Below are 22513 nucleotides of genomic sequence, written 5' to 3' on the forward strand. Positions count from 1 at the left end.
CTAACATTTACAGCCAAATCCAAAACTGTGCTTCTGTTAACTCTGGCACTTTGTGATTAACTCAACTCCATGTTTGTTCCAGTAAAACCTTGATTATTGTGCTTCTCCTGCAGACTGTCTCGTCTCTTTGTGGATGCCCAGACTCTTCTGTCCCACGATGGACACCAGAGTTTGTCCACCTTTCAGGACCTGATGGGCAGTGTTCGGCTTCTGGGAGAAAGGCTTGAATCATTTCCAAGTACTTGGTTTAATCTTTTCCACTGATTGGAGTCCGTAAGCAGACGTAAAGTTTAGAGTTCAGGAACAATAATATATGACTCAAGTTATTCTGGGTGTCTAAACCGGATAGCAGTCTGAAAATAGCTAACAACTTTAGGTGCATCCAAACATTTGACTAGAGGGTTTAAATCAGCTCTGAGAAACTGATAATAAATTCTGATTAGATGACCTCAGGTCCCAGTTTCACATATAAAGTTCACAGCTCAGAAATATCCTTAGGAGCAAATATTTTAAATATTTGTTTATTTCACTTACCTAAAACCCAGCTCTGTGTGTCAGTTAAAACAGTTCATTTTGTAGTAATACACACATTCACTGGAGTGTTTTGTTAAAGGTGCATTATGTAGAAAAGAAGTAAAAATAACATCCTGTGGTAAAATTTGGTTACTGCAACCACTTTAAACAACTCTGGAGCTTTTTGCCAGCTGTCGTCAAATTACAATTGTCGGTACTGCAGTATTAGCTCGCAGGAGACACGACAATCCCACACTCACTAATGGTAAACTGTAGCTACATCCCTCCTTCCTTTGTTTTGAAAGGAGAGAAACTGACAATCCCTGCAGCCAGCTGGATATGAAATATGTTTCAGTAAAACCTTCCATCCAAAATGATTGAAACATTAGACTCTTGGGATTTTCTCACTGTAAAATTCTCACTATATTCTTACATACTGCACCTTTAATATCAGGTGTTGCAGCTTGTTTGTTGGTGCTTTTACAGAGCAGCTTCCTAGTGTGTGTTCTTCTTCTCCCTGTTCAGGCCAGATCATGTTACATTAAAAGCAAGTTATTTTTTTGTTGTTGTTTTTAAATAGTTTTATTTGCAACACAGTATCTGCTACCATAAAGAGCTTGTAACTGCAGGAGTGGTGTCAGTTAATTAAATATTAAAGTGATATTTAGAGTTAGCATAAATAATCTATACAAATGAGCTCTTTGAAAGCTAGTGTGCTAGCCTTCCAGGCAACTCTGGGACCAGTACTGGTGAAGCATTCAGACACACAGTTAGAACCTTTGGCAGCTGTGGTAAAGCTGTGGTAACACCCTAATTTACAATAACAAACATTTAAATCAACAAAGTATTTTCTGCTCCAAATATCGTACGTAGTTTAAATTATTCGATTTGGGGGAAAGCTGGGTTACCACCCACCTAATCCCTAAAACATGCACGCTCTCGTAGTTTTATTTTCTTTAGTGTGATGAAAATACAAGAGAACAAAGAAATAATGTGCCTATTTATCTCTAAAGGTTCAAAATGGAAGCTGGTAAATTTAAGTGTAAACCAAACTATAAACAGCAGTTTGTAACTGTAATAGGTTATGTTAATGTGTAGGATGATGAAGTATAGATAATTTAATTTGTGGGAATGGACCTGACCTTTCATTGTGTTTCCACTGTAGCTCTCCCAGTTAAAGAGTGCCTGAGACCCAATGAGACTTTCTCCAACTTTCTTCTGACCAGTGGCAACCTGTCGTCTTCAACCGTGGACCTGCTGATGAATGCACATCTCAATTTTCAGGTTCAATAATTGTTTTCTGAAATCTCCTTTTCCAGGGTCAATTTTATCTAAATCCTCTGTTATCATTTTAAACTTTTGATTTGAAACATCAGTTGAAACATATCAGTATAAATAAGTAGCTGCTAAGAAGATTGACGATAAAATATTCACGTCATGCTATCATTACATTTTTCTAAAAGCCTTTTTGAGATCAGCAACAACATCATTATGAGCTACTAGCTGTTGTTTAGTTGTTCATATTGAGGTCATTATTCCCACTACGTTTTGTTTTCAACAATTTTATGGGATCTTTTCTGCAGGGGCAGTGGTGAGGCCCCTGTTGAAGAAAATAAATTTAGATTTAAATCATTTTAACAATTTTAGACCAGTATCTAACTTACCATTTTTAAGCACAATTTTAGAAAAGTTTGTTTTAATGCAACTAAATGATTTTATAATTGCTTGTAATGTCCTAGAGAAATTTCTGTCTGGTTTTAGGGTGGACCACAGCACGGAGACGGCTCTTTTGAAGATTTTAAATGATTTTGGATTAAATTATGGTAAATGGAGAGTGACAGTGTTGGCTCTACTGGATCTAAGTGCTGCCTTTGATACAGAGGACCACATTATTCTTTTAACACGTCTAAGATAAATTGGCCTCTCTGGTGCTGTTCACAGATGGTTCACATATTATCTCACAGACAGGACTTTTATGGTGAGTTTAGATACCTGTTCCTCTAGGGTTCATAGAATTATATGTGGTGTGCCCCAGGGTTCAGTTTTAGGCCCAGTGCTTTTTAACCTTCATATGCTCCCTCTTGGTGGTGTCATCGGGAAACATGGAGTGAACTTTCACAGTTATGCTGATGATGTCTCCCGACGACACACGGCCAGTGGACGCAATTTTTAAGTGCATTTTAGACATCAAATCCTGGATGGCAGAAAACTTTCTCCGACTGAACCAGGAAAAAACTGAAGTTTTAGTTATCGGTCCTGAGGCTCAGAGAGAAACTTTGACCAAAACTACAATCACTGTCTTTTAATCCTTGCTTACAAGTCAAGAACCTGGGCGTGATTTTTGAAACTGAGCTGACTTTTATCCCAGACATAAAAAAAACATTACGAAAATAGGTTTTTATCATCTAAAGAACATCGCCAGAGTCCGTCCCATTCTCTCTCGGGCCAATACGGAGTTGCTGATGCATGCTTTTATCACCAGTAGAGTAGACTACTGTAATGCCCTGCTTTCTGGTCTTCCCAAAAAGAGCATTCCAGGCTTACATCTTTTCTAAAATTCAGCAGCGCATGTCCTGACAAAGAACAGGGGGCGGGAGCACATTACACCAGTCTTATAATCATTGCAATGGCTTCCAGTATGTTTCAGAATTGATTTTAAGGTTCTTTTAATGGTTTATGTCTTAATGGTCCTGGGCCCTCTTATCTCTCACACCTGCTTTTACCATATGAACCCTCACGGCTTCTGCGCTCCTCTAGCAGCTGTATGGTATGACTGTGCCAATGCCTTTAAATTGGTATGGGAGGTATGGGAATGAGGGTTATTTAGGGTCATTTTAATCTGTAGAGCACTTCGAGTTGCATTCCTTGTAAGAAAAGTGCTTTATAAATAATGTTTGATTTGATATTCCAGTTTAAGACATGCTTTAATCTGTCATTTTATGTAAATCTTGTGTTTTGTTTCTCTTTCAAGCTTTTCAAAAGTCATTTTTACACAGAAGATGTTTCAGAGGGCTGTCATGTATAAAATTAGATGGATGCTGAATTTGCTCGAGATTTCATTTAGCTTCTAGAAAAAAATGTAGAGATTTTCCGCTCACCGTTTGCTGTTGTGGATTAAATAATTAGACAGTTTGTTGATTCTCTGCTGTTTGTGTCATTACTCATTGTTATTGTCCTCTCCAGGCTGTATTGACTGGATTCCAGACGCCACTGAAAGTGTTGGTGTGCAACGAGAGCTTGATGGCCGAACTGCTGTCGGTGGATGGAGGAGCAGCCAACATGAGTGTTCTTCATACTGAGCTGTGTGGCCTTCCAGCTGATGTCCTGCAGGAGGCTGAGGGCATTTTTTTATCCCAACTGGAGTTTGCCAGGTTCTTCACGGTGTGTTTTCTTACAGTAATTATTCTGAGTTATCTGAAAAGAGATAAATAAACTGACTAGAGTAAAGCTAAAAACACAATGTGTTTTTCATAAATGTCTTTTTTTCTCACTTCTAGTCGTATTTCTTCTTTCTTGGTGTCTTTAGTTGGCGAATATTTATACAGAAATGAACAACTTGAAAATATGTTTAACCTTAATTGTACTACTTTGCTTTAATTTGAATGAATTGAAACAATTGGTTTGTAGAACAAAGACACTTTGTTCACTTATACATTTTTAATCATAACCCAGTTGTTTTTTTCTGACAGGGAAACCGACTGATGGGTAGCACTGAAGAGCTGAGAGGCACGAGTCTGGCTATTGCTTCTGTGTCCCAGGAACTTGCTGTTCTCATAGATGATGTGAGAAATTTGTAGACTGCAATTTATTTTGTTTATTAAATTTTCTAATCTGACGCAGAGTCACACAACCAGCTTTTCATGGCTGCTAGAGGAACTTAAAATCTGTTTCATCAGCTGCCAGTTAGTTTATTATTTTTATGTAATGTGACTTTTTGTTTGTTTTTGTACTTTTGACTCTCTGCTATGCTTTTACATCATCTTTTAATTCCATCCTTGGTTTTTGCCCTCTTGTTTTCCCTTGCTCTTACTTCTCTGCCTTCCACCAGCTCTCCTCCTTCACCAGTTTTGCAGAGCTGAGTGCAGCTCTTACTCTTCTTTCCCCTAAAAATTACGCAGCAGAGCCCAGAGAAAGTTTGAGAGCTTTTTCTAGGATCATGTGCGGTCACCCTGAGATCGGCGGCAAGCGCATCCCATCGCTCAACTGGTACGAAGACACCAACATCCAGTCCTTTCTCGGCGAAGATGGCACAGAGGAGGTGAACATCGACATTGACAACAACACAAGTAAGGGGTTCCTACACTTTAAGGTATCTGGTTAGTAAAATACACACGTTTTACTCATTTGTATACTATGCAAAGATTTTAGACTAATTGAGTCTTCTAGTGGTTCATTGTTGGTTGAGGATCTCTCATAATGGACAGTACTTCATACAAGTGCTTTCTAAGTATTTTTTCCAAAATAATTTCCCCTTTTTCAAACAGCTCCTGTAAAAGACTTCCAACATCAGTGACCATCTGGCCCCAGACACATTTAATTCATAATATATTAGGAACTGTTGGTACAGGTATCAGAGTCAGTGGCTGTTGTACCTAAACCAATCAGAGCAATGTTACACATCACATGACCAGACTGTTGAAACACTATACTGTAGTAAGAGTTGGAAACAGGAAGCACTACAACACCTATAACCTGAGTTTGATTTCCACAGAGGACGAGCCTAATTTAGTTCAAGTCTCTGGTGAATGTTTCTGTTGAGCTATTTTTTTTATCGGAGCATGATTGCTCTACAGATGTGTTAACTGAAATAACATCTCCATGCTTTTGCCTCAAGTCATACAGAACACACACTGTCTTTTAAAAACAGTGATTTTGCTGATTTTCTCATAGCTTTATTGTTTTCTGAATCTGTGCCCTCATAACTGCTTTAATATTTGTACTAAATAAGAAAAACATTAATATGAGTGATAAATGTATTTGTTACAGAGCTCTCACAACACCAAGGAGTTTAGGAGAAGAACAAGTCACTTGTTTGTTTACAAAAATGTTTCTGTATACATAAGCAGCTGAAAAAGGGCAAATAATTAAGTCAGAACATCATAAAGAGCTCAACCGTGTTGAACTTCTGTGAAAAGTCTAGTGCTGCCTCCCTTTTACATTGTTAGTGTAAAAGTCTCCTGCTGCATGTGCTGCTCAGTGCTCATATTGTCTTAATTAGGAGATGGTAGGTGTTGTACCTGATGGGTGTCCGCTGGGACAACGTCCTCTTATTCCTTACCTGCTCAATGGAGCTCAGTAGAAAGTCCAGTCCAGAACCGACTCTCTGTTTAGTTTCCCCTCGTCCCTCTCTGAAATTCAGCAGAGCCCAGCATCAAAGATGGCTGATGCTACCACAGTTTCATAGGAGGTCTTTGATAGAGTCCTGTTCACCTTTTAGCCCCAGTACACACAGCTGGGTTTTAACACTGTCTGACTGTTTTCAAAACATGAGTGACCCAAAAACTGGCAAAATTAAAATCATGACTTTAAAGAGATCCTTCACTGAGAGACCGACTTTTACTTGTTATTTTTTAAGATGATTGGTCACTCTGAGTTCAACATGCAGGTGTGTTCTACCCCTATTTCCTGTATTAGCTTCTGATAGAAAGTAGATGGTGAAAAATAGATCTACATCAAACTGTCTCATGGACTCACCCATACTGGCTTGCGACAGGGACGGCTGTTGTTGGTTTAGCATCCAGGAAACAGCAGAAAAGGTTTTGACGTCTCACAGCAGAAGCTAACTGTTAGCGTTAGCATCTCCACAACCAGGCATAACTCCTTCAAGCTTGTGTTATTAATGAAGATAAAACATCCATGTTGCAGATCAAATGAAGTCAGTGGTAGATGCTGCTGTTAGTCAGTCTGAGATGCGATGTCCAAATATCAGTAAATAAGATTCCAAATTCTGTCGTCTGAAGCTACTTTCTCCTCTGGCTGAATTCTCCGTGCTGCAACAGGTGCACTGTGGGTTTTTTTTCCCTAGAGTGCAACTTGCAAGACCACTGCAGATGTGTTAAAAATATGAGTGAACAACCTCTTTCATAATTTTGGTCCTACAGTGTGTGGTGTGCAGCAACATCGTGTACTGATTTCACACAGAAACTTGCCCTGTCAGGCACAAAATCTCATAAAAACTCCAGAGATCAAATAGGACTTCAGAGTAAACAAACATGGCAGAGGAGGAGAGTACAGCTTACTTCTGTCATCTCGCTTTCTGATTGGCTGCACATCACCTTCAACAGGCACATCACATCCCAATTGTGTTATAGTGTTTTGGTTAATGTGGGTCCTGTTTGGTTGATTCTTTGTCTTCTGCAGCACCATTCTGTAGGAATTTGATCTACAGTCTTGAGTCCAACCCGCTGTCTCGCATTATGTGGCGAGGAATCAAGCCGCTGTTTAAAGGAAAGCTCCTGTACACACCAGACACTCCTGTCACACAACGAGTCATGAAAGAGGTACAGCAAGTCAAAACTCAGCTCTCTTCTGTTCACGTCAGACTTCCTGTTCAGATTAACCAAAGGTGTCTTATTTTTATGGGATATACCCCGTTTAAGCTAACTTTAAGCTGTGTTTGCTGAAGCTGAACAGGACATTTGAAGACCTGCAGATTCTTCAGGATCTGCATGAAGCTTGGAAGGAGGTGGGACCAGAGATTAAGAACTACATGGAGACCAGTGTGGAGATCAGAATGCTGCAGGTGGGATTCGTTGACAGAATTTCTCTACATGGTTCTGATACATTGGGTGCTTACAGTAGAGTAAAACATGTTTTGCCTGTGTGTGTGACAGGATCTGTTGCGGCGTCCTGAAATTGCTGTTCTGGTTAATATGCGTTTGGAAAACTCAACCTGGACAGCTTCACAGATCGCTCATTTCCTGTCAACTCCCTCACCAGACAATCCAAAGAAACGCGAAGCTCCGCCTACATGGACAGACGTCTACAACGACACAGAGAACACAATCGTGACTCTCGCACAAATTACCAAGGTTCTCTATTTTTGTTACTTTATTACAAAGTGTAAAACCCCTTATTTCCTGTTTTTTATTAATTTGTAAAGTCCTCCTTGATGTTTATGATCTTGTGGTCTTCTTCAGTGTTTCAATCTGGACAAACTGGAAGGGATGGATACGGAGGGTCAGCTGATCAACAGAGCATTGGAGCTGCTGGAGGACAAGAAGTTTTGGGCTGGTGTGGTTTTCCAGCTTCCCAACACGTCCACATCTGAGCTACCTCCTCATGTCGCCTACAAGATCCGAATGGACATTGATGATGTGACCCGAACCAACAAGCTGAAGGACAAGTACTGAGTATTCATATGTCTGAAAGTTTGTCTACTTGTGTTAGAATTCACATTCGACCATTTTGTTTGATTTCCAAAGGCAGCTCTTCTTGGTTTTTGGTTTTAACGGTTATTTAATTTTAAGATTATGGATCCTTTTTTTTAAATCATTTTTATTTAAAGTTAAAGTCCCATCAGTTGTCACACACACTGATGTGTGTGCGAAATTTGTTCTCCGCATTTGACCCATCCCCTGGGGGAGCGGTGAGCTGCGCTCGGGAACTATTTGGTGGTTTAACCCCCCAATCCAACCCCTTAATGCTGAGTGTCAAGCAGGGAGGCATTGGGTCCCATTTTTTCAAAGTCTTTGGTATGACCCGACCAGGAATCGAACCCCTGATCTCCCAGTCTCAGGGCGGACACTCTACCACTAGACCACTGAGCTGGTTATCAACAAGGACATTCTTTTTTATCCAGCAATTCATTTTAAACATCCAAGCTGGTAAAATGAGTTTTGTCTTCTCCAGGTTTTGGGATCCGGGCCCATCTGCAGACCCGTTCAACGACATGCGCTACATTCGGGGTGGTTTTGTTTATATTCAGGACTTGGTGGAGAGAGCTGTGAACTATGTTCTAACTGGAGTTAAACAGACCACTGGTATCTACATCCAGCAAATGCCGTACCCCTGTTATGTGGATGATATGTGAGTAAATGTTCTTGTTGGATTCTTTGTGAACAGTCTGAATGTGAATGTGATAGGGGGTTGCTGTATGATTCTGATATAAGTTAGTAATAGGCAGTTGTTCCGAACAAGCTGTTTTTGTTTCTGTTTGCCATCTTTGATCATAATAGATTTTAAAAACTGGTGAATTTAGTAATATAAGACGAAAACAGCAAACGTCAAAGTCAGAGGAAACCATCTGTTGAGACTTTGTTTAATTAAATGGTGAGTCACTTCTGTAGACACTAAGGAAGACTGGGGAGACATTTCAGCTGTTAGATTAAGGTGTTATAAAGACGAACGAACAGCGAGGAGATAGGTTTTGCTTTTGGTTCTACAAACGGATACTAGGGGTGCTAAAAGCAAGCCAAATCTGCCCAGTTCCCCTTTATCAATATCTATTTTATTTAGTTACGATAGTTGAGACTGATTCTTAACTGTTTATTAAGCTTTAGCTGTGTTTTGTTTGCATTCCATCTTTTTTTAATGAAACTTTTTTTTCTGGCTTCAACAGTTTTCTTCGTGTCTTGAACCGCTCCCTACCTCTCTTCATGACCCTGGCCTGGATCTACTCGGTGGCCATGATCATCAAAGGCGTGGTGCACGAGAAGGAGGCGAGGCTGAAGGAAACAATGAGGATTATGGGTCTCGGTACGGGAACGCTGTGGCTCAGCTGGTTCATCAGCAGCATTGTTCCTTTCATGGTGTCTGCGTCTCTTCTTATTGGTGTGCTGAAGGTAACATCGACAGGGAGTGTGAATAAATAATTATCAGGCCATCAGATTTTTGACAACTCTAAATCCTGGTACACAAATTATCTAATAATTGGTAAACTTAATTAGTCATAATAGAACATGTTTTACGTGCTAATTCTGAATGACTCGTTTCTAATGTCCTGCTTTTCTTCTTTTCCATTTTCTTAGTGGGGTGATATATTACCATACAGCAACCCAGCTGTTGTCTTCTTCTTCCTCGTGGCGTTTGCCACAGCCACCATCATGCAGTGTTTCCTCATCAGCACCTTCTTCTCCAAGGCCAACCTGTCTGCTGCCTGTGGAGGGCTCATCTACTTCAGCTTGTACCTGCCTTATGTACTGTGTGTCGCCTGGAGAGACTATCTCAATTCCACACACAGAATATTATTTGTAAGCAAAAAAAGAATAAAATAATAGTTTGAAAATGCCCTAAGTACATTTAGGTAATGGTCATTTTTATTTTCCATCAAGAAAAACCTGAATCTGCTACTTTTTGAGAAGTTCCAGTCTCTTAAAGAGCAAGTCACCCCAAATATATGTTTTTGTTGATAAACTATATAAACGAGTGTCTAATCGTGCTGTAGACATGTGTAGTCAAAAATTTGGCACTTTAGTGCATCTTAGTTAAAATTGAATTATTCTGCATAAAACTGTCAGTGTTGCGCCCTCTTCAGGTAAAAACTCTGCACTGCATTTGAATTACAATCTGCCATCGCTATTGGCTAAGAGGTACACTATGTATGACGTTAACTGGTACATTATGGTGTTGCAATGTTGTTGTGAGTCTGTGTGTGTATTTGTTAGCGGCTCCGCCCTCTCGGTCTACCAGGCAGCAGCATTTGTTGCATTTTTCAAACAGGAAGTGGGAGTGGAGTAAGAATCTGGTAGGGGGTGACTTGCTCTTTAAAGGATCAACATCATTTAGAGTAATGGATGGGGGGTTAATAGTTATTAGGTTAATAATGTTTTGTTTCTGGTAGAGTTTGCTGTCCCCTGTGGCCTTTGGGTTTGGCTGTGAGTACTTTGCTCAGTATGAGGAGCAAGGAGTGGGAATCCAGTGGTACAACCTGCGAGGCAGCCCCGTTGAAGGAGACAAATACAACTTCTTCGTCTCTATAATCATGCTTTACGTGGATGCCTTCATCTATGCTGTAGCAGCCTGGTACATCGAAGCAGTTTTTCCTGGTATGACAGAAAGAGTTTGATTTTTATGGCCTTTTTCTGTGTAGGCTTCACTGATGTTTGTTTCTTCACACCAGGAGAATATGGGATCCCAAGGCCCTGGTACTTCATCTTTCAACTCAACTACTGGGGCGGAGTTCCTCTTGAAGCAGGGATGCCAATCCCGCCAGCACCCACAGACCAAGATGAAGGTACAAGATGCTGCTGCGCTTTACCAGCTGTGTTTATAATATTCACATTTTAATTTGATCTAGAGGATTATTCTCAAACTTGTAACAGTTCTTATGTTGTCTATTCATATCTGTGATTAGATCACATTGAACCAGATCCCAATAGCTTGAACTTGGGAGTGAACATCAGAAATTTGGTGAAAATCTACAAGAAAGGAGGGAAACTCGCTGTCAACCATCTTAACCTGAAGTTCTACGAGGGACAGATCACCTCTTTTCTCGGCCACAACGGAGCCGGGAAAACCACCACCATGTGAGTTACCTTTAGATTTGTGTGGATCCCCTGCTCTTCGTCTACATGATATCATGTCTTGTTTGGGTAAAATAAGCAAGCCAGATGTTTCATGTTTCTGATGTATGTCAGATCCGTCCTGACTGGTCTCTTCCCGCCTACCTCTGGGACTGTGTACATCAAAGGCATGGATATCCGTTATGACATGGACATCATCAGGAAGACGCTGGGGGTGTGTCCACAGCACAATGTCCTGTTTGACATGTAAGCTTCAAAATGCATCATAAAATACTAATACAAATAATAATGATAATGACAATTTATTAGTTAAAGATTTAATTTTGTTGTTGTTTTCTTTTTTTCTTTAAGATGCTTCTTCAACAATTTTTTTTTTTGATTGACAGGAACATGTTTTGCTGTTATTGGTGATGAAATGTACATTTAAGGGAAAAGTTCAAGTTATTAAAAATGTAATTTTGAAAGCAACTGCATAAATGACTAGTTTGTATTGTTCTGCTTTATCTGTGCCTCCCTCCATCAGGCTCACAGTAGAGGAGCATGTGTGGTTTTACGGGTGTCTGAAGGGCCTGTCTGAAGAAACCGTGAAAGCTGAACTCGGCATTTTGCTTCAGGATGTCGGTCTACTACACAAACGGCACGATCTGACCAAAAACCTCTCTGGTAAAGTTGCTAGTTCAAAGATGCAATGGTAAATCTGCAAAACAAGCTAGCTTAGAATATTTTATTCATGCGTCTCTGTATAGCTATAAATATATTGTGGAGATAAATAAATAAATGGAGTGGTTCTCTGGCAGTTATATAAAAACCTCGCCAATAACACGCCTCAGACTGAAAGCAACTATCGGACCATCCGGTTGTTTGTCTCACTGAGCCGCCGCACTTCCCCGGTTCCTCCATTCATTGCACGTTTGTGCATTTTGCAACAGAACACCACTGATGTGAGAGGTTCTCCGTTCTAATAAGATCAGAGAAGGAGATACAGCCAGCTGCTACCACTTCAAATTTAGGACAAACTACCAGAGTCCCAAAAAGGAAAACTCCCATTTGAAATCACAAACAACAAAATGCGTTTGGACCTAGAAAACTGTGATTGGTGCCCTCTTGTTTATTGTGGTAATGCAGGTTCTGGAATTGGGGGCGTGGCCTAGTGATGAGTGACAGTTCTGTGATTGTGATGTTTTGCAGATTTGCCATTGTAGCTTTAAATGTGTTGTTTATTGTTTAGATCCCCGTTAGCTGTCAAAAACTTGACAGCTACTCTCTTTACAGTTTATTGAAAATGGCAAAACATTTATAAGTCACACAAAATAAAATCTAGTAAGTTAGTTTAATTATTCTTACTACAAAAAGAACAGTACCAACATTAAAAGTACAAATGATCTCAAGATCTTTAGTTAAAATTACAGTACGTTCTTAATTTGTGTCAAAAGCTTTTGCATTTAACAGTTTCTGTTTTTTTTTTATTGTTGTTTTTTGTCAGGTGGCATGCAGAGAAAGCTGTCTGTGGCGATAGCGTTCATCGGAGGCTCTAAAGTGGTGGTTCTGGATGAACCCACTGCTGGTGTTGACCCCTACTCCCGCAGAGGGATCTGGGATCTCCTGCTTAAGTACCGCAAAGGTGTTGAATCTCATTATATTGTCTGATAAGATAAAATTACATGTTAAACTGTCACAAACTTCAGAAAGGTATGTACATCATTTAAAGTTACCTATCAGTCAGCGCACCTGCAGGGAGGTCAGAAGGATGATGCTCCTCTCTCACGAACCATAGCACAAGGAGGATGTGAGGGTAGAGATCACCTGTCCCAGCTGACATGACAGGCCGATATAGCTAATAAATAGACTTGGGTGGTGGAAGAGCTACACCCCTGTTCTGACCCATCTTTGGAGAAACTGTACAGAAGTAGTGAGAGATGCCTGTGTCCTCTGTGGCTTCAGCCTTCTGCTCTGTAGATGGTTTGAGGTTTTTCAGGTTGACTGTTAACACAGAAGGGGTCTCCTATTCAGGGTAGGTGAGGAGGAATTTTAAAAGATTGAGAAAATGAGGCTGTGCTTCGTGTTTATACTCAGTCGGAGGAAACTTCTGATGCTGTAACAATCTCATTGGCCTTAGCAGTCGTAACCGAAAGTAACATCTTCAGGTTGGTCATGCAGGGGGGCATAATCTCCAGATTGATGTGTGTACCAAGTGTAACGACTGAAAAGGAAATGTAGCTTTCCTTTTTTTTAACTAATTAAAAATGATTAATTATTAGATGATTTACAGTCGTTTTTTTTTTCTGTTCTTCATCAGACCGAACCATCATTCTGTCTACTCACTACATGGACGAGGCGGAGATGTTAGGGGACCGGATTGCCATAATCTCCAAGGGGAAGCTGTGCTGCTGTGGATCGCCACTCTTCCTGAAATCTCGGCTGGGATCTGGCTACTACCTGACTGTGGTGAAGAGGGAAGGAATGAGCTCCAGCAATCCCAGTAATTCCAGTCTCAGCACCAACACTAGCAAGCAGCCTTCTTTTGTAAAAGTGAGCTTGTAATTTTACAGATTCAGTTTCAAAAAAGGGGTTTTTAATTGCATCCTTGCCAACTTCGCTGTTTGTTTTAGGACAGCGAGTCCTCTCTGAGTGAAGACACTGGACTGGGAAGTGAAGACAGCAGCACCGGTAGGTCATAAACGAGTGTTAAATTCTCCCAAAATTCTCCCAAAAGGACAAAATTTTTCACACACAAAATTATTCACACTTTGTTAAAGAAACTGTGAGACTCACATGCTTTGTGTTGTAGATCTGGCAGCTTTGCTCGCTCTGGTTCAGCAGCACATCCCTGGTGCGAGGTTAGTGGAAGAGTCGAGAAGAGAAGCAGTGATCAACCTTCCACAGACAGCTGCTAAAGACGGCAGCCTGGCGATCTTCCTGTCCAAACTGGACCAGAAGCTTCCTGACCTGGGCCTCCTCAGCTACGGCCTGTCAGACAGCACACTGGAAGAGGTGAGACACGAAGCTAACTGAATAAATGTACAGTTTTTTTAGAATCCCTGTTCGGAAGTTTGGATCTTCTGATTAAAGGTAGTATTCAAAGATACATCAAAATGATTTCATATTTTCTATGGAATCTCACTTTGATGGTTTCCTACGTAAGATGTAACTATTGATACTCTACACATGGCTGGTGTGACACACAGTCAGTGTTTGCAAATGAGTTATGTTCTCATAGAATTGTCTTTTTTAAATTTACCAAAATAATTTAGAAATAGTTAAAGCGAGAAGTATGTCAGTAGTGATGAAGGACCACGTAGCGCACAGCAAAGAGAGTTTATAAGAAACAAGTTGGCTTCATGTAACTGATACTTGAAGCACCAAAGTCAAGGGTCATCCTGGTCTTTTTAAGACAAGATCAAACCGTGGGCTGAAATCTGAATAAAAGCAAAATGCACGATTTTAAATAGTTACATCTACCACATTTAGGTGTGGCATTGCTCCTGTTCTCTGAAGTTTAGGATTAACGAGTGCATGACCAGAGCTAGGGTGACCAGATCCCAACTCGCCAAATGTGGGACAATGTCAAATTCTAATGCAACTCAAAAATATATATAAATATACGTACAATTATTATCATATATTTCATGTACTATTTATTCTTTTTGAATTCAACTGGAACAAGCAAATAGAAAAAACTTTCCGACTATTTCACAGTTCCTCTCCTTTTACCACAGCTTAACTCGGGCTCTTTGGACATAGGGAACATAAACCCATCTACTTACGAACCACGGGTCCCCGGAAGAACGAAAGAATGAATGCAAGTCAATGGGGCTAAAAATGCTTTTTTCTAATTCCACTTGTTTTGTGCCATGGATTTCACATATGATGCCCGTGAATTTTAAAGACGCATTTTGATACCAAGAAAGCGCTTATTTTCGAACAGGGGGAACAATATTTTAGGTTTTGTGTGAAAATAGGTCCAGGACTACAAATGACCTTCACAAAAGTGACGTCATCGAACCAGACACGGAGAAAAACAGAGGGACAATGGCTGTGAGTTCAGCTAATTTCAAATCCTTCCTTCAGAAGGAAAGAACCACCAGAAATCTGGTCATGTGGGACGTAGTAGCTACTCTAGAGAAGAGATTATGTGGTGACGTCATATATGCTACGTGCCAATGTCTGGTTTGTAGTCATGCTAATTACGAACTTTTGCAAGCTGATAAATCTTTAAGTACGTGACAAGTGTGGTTGAGACACACATCATTAGTTTTCATTTAAATATAAGTACAACATATGTGTGATCCAGGGCGTAAGGCAAAGCAGATTAGAAAATAGTTTATTTATCCTCGTTGACTTGCATTCATTTTTTCGGTCTTCTGGGGACGAAACTTGAAACGTGAGACCGTCAACAAAGCGGGACTTAAGTCGCTGTTTGCGGGACGAGAGAAAAGTGATGAAAATGCGGGACTGGTCACCCTAACCAGAGCTTTAACGCTTTTTTCTGTGCGGAATAATTAATGAGTAAAAAGTGGTTTTAAATACAACCAGCTTCTCTTTAAATGTTTTATCAGGATGAGAAGACTTGCGTGAGCTGGTCGGGGTGTTGGTGTGTGAGCAGAATAAAGTTGTATCACAAAAGCTGGATATTTACGGAGCAGCCGTAATGAGCTTAATGGGTTTGCACATTAGATTTAGCTTCTCTGTGCTTTTCTGACCGCTCAGTAAAGCCACTGTGTGCTCTCTGGCTGCCACCTGGTGTCTGAAAACATCTGCCACCATCAAAAGTTTGTTTACAGCATTTATGAGGAATCCCTTGATGCTCGGCTACTCCAGGAAAGAGTGAAACGTCTGTGATTTTAGACCTTGATTTCTTTTCACACACATAAACACAGTGCATTGTTTTGTCTTAAACAGGTTGTTTTTTTAAACACAATCCAGCATCATTCCGCAGCTATTTGTGTGGTAGGTGACTTGAATGCTGACATCACATACAGTCGGTCTGTGTTTGCTAAGCATATGTTGCAGTTCTGTGAGGATAACGATCTTATTTTGACTAGCCAGCTATTGTTACCACCTGATACCTTTACTTATATAAGTGAAGCATGGAACACTACGTCATGGCTGGATCATTGCATCAGTACTCCATGCTAGATTGAAATCTATGCAGATCATGTACAGCTACTCTGTGTCTGTTCATGTGCCGCTTGTTATGCAGCTGGAAGTCGGAGGTCTTCCAGAGGTAATTACAAAAGTAAACAAGGGCTACAAAGTTATGATGGAATGGTCCAAACTCTCACAAGAGAATCTTGAGGCATATTGCTTGAAATCTGATACTGCTTTGAGTAATGTACACATACCCAGACATGTAATTATGTGTACAGGTCTCAACTGTAATGATATAGCTCACTATAAGGACCTCTGTACAATGTATGAAGGTATTATTGATGCTATTTATGATTGCAGTAGCTCATACTTTACATGTGTGAAGGCTAAAAACATCAAGCCAGGATGGAACAAGTATGTGGCGACACATCAAGCAGAAGCTAAGCTAGCACATCAGGCATGGATCCAAGCAGGAAGACCCGGAGCAGGGCCGATCGAGCAGACTCTATGGCTGAAAAGCTTTTGTCTAATAATGTGAGGGGCTTCTGGAATGAGGTGAGGACTCTGAACAGGACTAATACTGCACTGCCCAGTGCCATAGAGGGAGTCTCTGGGGCTGATAAAATAGCAGAGTTATGGAGACGGCACTACTTTGACTTGTATAACTGTGTCAAAGGTGAGCCATACAAGGTAGGAAATATTACTAGCAGGGAAACAGTGATTATCACTCCTTGTGAGGTGCGACAAACCATAACACACTTGTCTAACAACAAGGCAACAGGCTCAGATAACATCTCAGCAGAACATTTGAAGTTTGCAAGCTCCAGGATTGCTGTACTCCTAGCCCTTTGCTTGGGTTCATGACCCATGGTCTGCTGCCTGACTCTTTACTGTCTGTTACCCTAGTGCCTGTCATCAAAAACAAAGCTGGTAAAGTTGGGAGCCTGGATAACTACAGGTCAATAGCCTTAGCTAGTGTTATTTCTAAGGTACTGGAAAAGATATTGCTTTATCGACTTTCTCAATAAATAACGACGACACACCACCAGTTTGGTTTTACATCCAAGCTGGGAACAGAGCTGTGTATCTATGGTCTGAAGGAAGCATCTCATCTTTATTTGAGACAGAACTCCTCAGTGATGATGGGGTTTATTGATGCACCTAAGGCATTTGATCGGGTCAACCACTCTAAGCTTTTTTGTAAATTAAGTGAAAGAGGTGTCCCTGATAGCATTGTGAGGATTTTGGCATACTGGTATTCTAATCAGACAATGCAAGTTAAATGGGACAATACCACATCAGCCCCCTTTGGTGTTAACAACGGGGTGCGTCAGGGAGGGCCACTGTCACCTGCTCTGTTCAACTTCCACATGGATGATTTGTCAAATCAACTCAAGAAATGTAAAACTGGATGTATGATTGGTAACAATCTGATTAATCATCTCATGTATGCTGATGACTTGGCCATCATTTCGCCCAGCAGTGCTGGTTTTCAGCAGCTGCTAAACACATGCTCAGAATATGGGCTGAAGTACGATGTGCAGTTTAATGCAAAAAAAGAGTGTTGTGCTGATTTGTCGAACCAAAGGGGATAAGGATCTTTGTTTCCCAGGCTTCTACTTGGTCAAAAAGAAGATAAGTGTCAGTGACAAAGCTAAATATTTGGGTCACATCATCACAGATCAGCTCTGTGACGATGACGACATTTACCGGCAATGTCGCGCTTTGTATGCCCAAGCCAATATTTCGGTCAGGAAATTCCACACGTGTTCTGATAAAATAAAAATCCACCTCTTTAGAACCTACTGCACACCTTTGTATACTGCACCTTTGTGGTGTAAGTATAGGAAAGCCAGCTTGCATAAGCTTAAAGTAGCCTACAACGATGCATTTAGGACTCTGCTAAGGAAGCCTCGGTCCTGTAGTGCAAGTCTTTTATTTTGTAACGCTCATGTCAGGACCTTCCAAGCCATAATGAGGAATTTGATGTACAGGTGTCGCGTGCCCGTCCCATTTACCGGTTCCTTTAAAACCCAGTTCCGTTAGAACTTATGAGACGGTGCATCCATCAGGGTTCGAGTGGGGGTGTCGGCGAGTATAATTGTACTAGACCCGGGTTTGGACCATCTAATTAGAATCTTGTCTTTTATTTTAAAGGTGAAATGACTTGTACGAATAGCCAGCCTCAGAGTACTCCACTTCTTTTAAACTCGTTACCTTTTGGTTAAGATACTAGAGAGAAGTCTGGAGGCAAGCCAAGCCTCTCAGCAATTGTTTGGATTACCCGGAATTAATTGCGCCTCTAACAGCTTATGTGGGAGGTTGGTAACTATAAAATGATTTATGCTAGTTGATCAGGCTATCATAATTTTATCAATTTATTTATTAATCCAACCTTCCAGCTGATTAGAGACTTTTTCAACCTGCAATCAGAGCCAAAATAACCTCTAATATCCTGTTTTTATCGCCCTTAAGACAACTCGTTACTCGCAAGGAGGGGGAAGTTAAAACTTCCCTTATCTTAAGGTTTCTTTATATTATTCTATTATAAACTGTAAAGTAAGTCCTGATAATTCAGGGACCGATGATCGATATGCTTACCTCTGTGCAATTTATGGCCAGGGCTCCAAACGTGAAGCTTTAGAGAAAACCTGAAAGAATCAGGATTATGTTTCTTTTTCAAAAAAGGTTTATTACAAAATCAAAATACAAAAATGGGTAAATAAAAAACAACTGCTATCCCCCAAGGAGGAATTAGTTCAAAATGATTAAATAAGAGTTAGTTTACACTAGCTCCTGTCTTCTCAGAATCTCCCCAAAACTCTCCCAAGTCTCCTCTTCCAAGAGTCCTATCGCCCCATCTGAGCTGCATCCTTTTATATCATTCCTGAGACTGCTCTAAACAATGTAAGAGTCACAAGTTATCCTCTCCTGACAGTTTAGGTCAAGGGGTCATTTACCAAATACACTTTTTTAGCTCTACATAAGACATTTGGTATCATTTTCACTACATGCAGTATTCACATGAGGGCACAAAAGTTCATGTTGCACTCCTGGAAAGGAAGCACGGGCCATAAATCTTCATGTTGGTAGCAAATTGTAGATCTCCCTTCAGCATTCCTGAGAACTTCTGGGTCCAGATGGACTGTCCTCACTCCATTCCAGTCCTTCTTTTCCCGCCAGAGGTGGAGTTAGGGGCAGGATCATGGGTGTGTCCATGGGTGGATCCACAGAAGCCAGCCTGTCTTTTGACCCTTTGCCTAGTTCTGTCCTCACTAGCAAGTCCTGAACTATTGTCCTCTTGACCCTTGTGTGACCCTTGTCTCTGACCACTGTTTCTAAGCCTTGACCGGCTGCTCGGACTTGCAACATCCCCCATGGGGACGAACTGAGGCAAAGGACCATAAAAAGATAGAGCAGCAATGCAAGCCTTCATAAATCTAGCATCCATCTCACTCAGGAACGGCTGAACACTCAGACACCTAACTGTGGCCTCCACATCAACCCTCATTCTCATCATAATGCCATCATCAGCTATGGGTAAGCACAAGGTCCCTTTGCGGGTTGTTACATAACCTTTAAACTGCCTCCTTCCATCTGTGGGATCTTCGCCCAAAAAGAATAAAGATAAATCCATCACTGGAGCCTCTCCACGCGGAAGCGATCCCATCATTTGCGGTGGGAAGTTGGCGCTGAAAACCAAAACATGATTTTTCGTATCTAACAAAGGTGCGGTCCCAAAAGAGTCACAGACTTCTGGGCCGAACCATCCAGTCTTTACAGACAAAATATTCATAAACTGAAAGCAATCTATAATCTTGCCTTGACAAACAAAGTAACACCCCTTCTGGGATTTAATCCTCCATCTCATTTCTCTCCCAGGTGCGATTCTGACAGGGGGAGGAATGCCTGCTGGCTCACTACTTAGACAGACCATAGGGATTTCACGTATCACATCAGGACACGGGACACATGTCGAAGCTGCCGTCATTACTGATACAACCTCTTCAGCCACGTCAGATGAGGGCGCCGTTGTCAGCTCCTCATCGTGGGTCTGCTCAAGCAGGGCATTTACTCCCGGAGAGGACAACATTAGTACGTCGTCCTCCTGACCAGCCTCCCGCTTGAGTCCCTTTTCCATTTGGTCTGGACGTACTGAATAAACCTGCAAGACACGCAGCGTTTATTCATCGTAGCATGTTCACACTGGAGCCCGATCGTCTTAGTCTGAGGCAATCCATCCCTCCCGCGATTCACGGTGCACAAATAGTATGTGCCATTCAGAGAGAAAACAGTAGGTGGACTTGCAGAGGGAATTAATCCCTCTATGATATTCTGCAGAATCGAGTCCATCTGGAAGGAACATAAAATATGTTCCACATGAGATATATAACTCATTCTATGAAGCACTAAGTAACTGCATTACTGCATAAACACTTCTTAATTATAGGAGAAAATAAATCAGCAGAAGCTGCAGGAAGAACCACACTACAATTCCTCTGCAGGCATAGTTTTACAACAATAATCCTCACAACAAGTCTACACCAGTTATGAAATATCCACAACATCCTAAAGATAAACTGGATAAAATAATTATAAAATCCTGACATACCTCCAGATTCAGAGCGTCAAGCAGTTCAGATTCAGGGTGAGTTTGATGAGCCATTTGTTCACTTCAAGTTACAGACTGACAGTTAAGGAGCAAGTGACATGCGGTGCAGAGAGGCCTGCACTTAAACAGGAGCAACAAGAAGGGGGGCTAATGTTCCCCCTGCCTTGACACCTCTCTTCCCATCTTATCTGGAGGCACCAGGTCAGGTTTTCTTTCTCCTAACAGCCTTCTTCCAGTCAACTGCCACTTGTTGTTTTTACAGGCCAAAATCATACCGATTATTAAAATAATCACCCCACACATCAATCCTAGAGCGCACAGAGGCCAGAAGAGAGCATCCCAGACGGGCCTAATGATGTGCTCTCTAACTCCTTTTACCAACATTTCCATTGAATCAGAAGTTCCTTGAATTACATTATTAGAAACCTGCACTACACTGTCACTCATAATTTCATTTACACCACGTACTATCAGACTCACATGACGTAATGTGCCATTTATGCCATATGCAAAATAATCAAACCAGTCAGCTTTTTGCAGATCTAACGATCTTCGAAATGGTGAGCAAAAACCACTTCTCAGGTCCCAATTTGGGAAATTTCTGAAGTTAGGAAACTCTTTGGGTGCATCAGGGTCAATTGTGATCTTTCAGGTTGAGGATTTTTCCCTATTCTCGGTTCATTAAAACACACATGATGGTCTATGCCTAACCCGTTAAGGTAATTAAAATTGACCAGACTAAACGCTCCCCACTTAGTTGTTCCTGGGGCTGTGAATCCAGGTGGCACTAAGTCTCCAACTTTATCATTCATAATTATTATACGATCTAAAAGACCATTTCCTGTTTTTGTATCATTTATTTCCCAAGTATTTGTTTTATCAATAGAAAACCAATTTGTTTTAACTCGAAGTTGACCATGTTCCATCACAAAATTTTTAGTTCCCACTAATTTTCTTTCAAAGGTTTCTGCTTCAATCCTTGTGTCCTGGGGGTAATAATCATATTTTTGCTTATTATATCCCTCTCCATACCAGTATGTCATAGGATATGTCTCGTACATTCCTTTTCTATAATATCTATAATCTTCTGGAATATCTCTTTGCATATAACCACGTAAGACTTTATAGCATAATTCTCCAGTTCCTAAAGTAGCTATGTTTAGATAAGGAGGCCTAGGTTTAAAAAAACTCTCGATCTCCTAATGTGTCTGGACGCAGACCTCCAACTGTTAATCCATATAGTTGTGAATACCAAAAAATACACATCCTTCTAGTTAACCCTTTAGTATTATTACAGACTTCCACCTGACATCCTTCAAGCATTAAGGTGTAATTTCTAGCCCATGTGGGACTGTGATAAAAATCTTTCTTATGGGTTGGTCTAATCATTTCATTTACTGCTTCGAAGATGGAGTCTGCCTCAATTATACTATCAGGAGTAGCTGTACCTTTTTGATAATATGCTCCTGCGATCCTTATTCTAAGTGGCTCGCCTCCCTGCCATACAGCGCTATTATTCGCTTTCCTGGTTAAACAGAGTCTAGTTTCCTCATTCCATGCATGAAATCCTGTATCTAAGTTAGTGGGATCAGATTGATCCTTTTTCATCCATTGCACTACTTTTGGGTGTTTAAAATTAGGAACCTCATAAGCCCATTCTGTATAAAGAGTGTGTCTTATTTGATGCAGTTCCCATCCTTGTGGCTGAAGGCCTACCTCATTATGGAGGCAGAAAAATGTCCAGTTAAAATATGTACTATTAGTGGGAAGTATATAATTCTGATATCCTGTGTAGTTTGCATATTCACTATGACCTTTACGTAAGAGTCGAGCTAAT

At 40.8% G+C, this 22513-nt stretch overlaps 1 protein-coding gene across 2 annotated transcripts in view; it reads left to right on the forward strand.

The window, feature by feature from the left end:
* abca7 (ATP-binding cassette, sub-family A (ABC1), member 7) overlaps nt 1–22513 on the forward strand; it is a 54570-nt gene that overhangs the window by 3185 nt on the left and 28872 nt on the right. For both annotated transcript variants that reach the window (XM_054752218.2, XM_054752219.2), the window contains exons 5-25: nt 114–238; nt 1679–1797; nt 3697–3894; nt 4203–4295; nt 4562–4799; nt 6874–7013; nt 7139–7255; nt 7347–7544; nt 7653–7858; nt 8365–8541; nt 9074–9296; nt 9483–9704; nt 10295–10499; nt 10574–10687; nt 10808–10979; nt 11091–11222; nt 11500–11639; nt 12460–12597; nt 13273–13505; nt 13586–13643; nt 13765–13967. In XM_054752218.2, the coding sequence (XP_054608193.2) occupies nt 114–238; nt 1679–1797; nt 3697–3894; nt 4203–4295; nt 4562–4799; nt 6874–7013; nt 7139–7255; nt 7347–7544; nt 7653–7858; nt 8365–8541; nt 9074–9296; nt 9483–9704; nt 10295–10499; nt 10574–10687; nt 10808–10979; nt 11091–11222; nt 11500–11639; nt 12460–12597; nt 13273–13505; nt 13586–13643; nt 13765–13967 (3451 nt within the window). The remainder of the gene's footprint in view (nt 1–113; nt 239–1678; nt 1798–3696; nt 3895–4202; nt 4296–4561; nt 4800–6873; nt 7014–7138; nt 7256–7346; nt 7545–7652; nt 7859–8364; nt 8542–9073; nt 9297–9482; nt 9705–10294; nt 10500–10573; nt 10688–10807; nt 10980–11090; nt 11223–11499; nt 11640–12459; nt 12598–13272; nt 13506–13585; nt 13644–13764; nt 13968–22513) is intronic.

The sequence above is a fragment of the Nothobranchius furzeri genome, chromosome 8 (assembly GCF_043380555.1).
Source record: "Nothobranchius furzeri strain GRZ-AD chromosome 8, NfurGRZ-RIMD1, whole genome shotgun sequence".
In the NCBI taxonomy this organism is placed as follows: domain Eukaryota; kingdom Metazoa; phylum Chordata; class Actinopteri; order Cyprinodontiformes; family Nothobranchiidae; genus Nothobranchius; species Nothobranchius furzeri.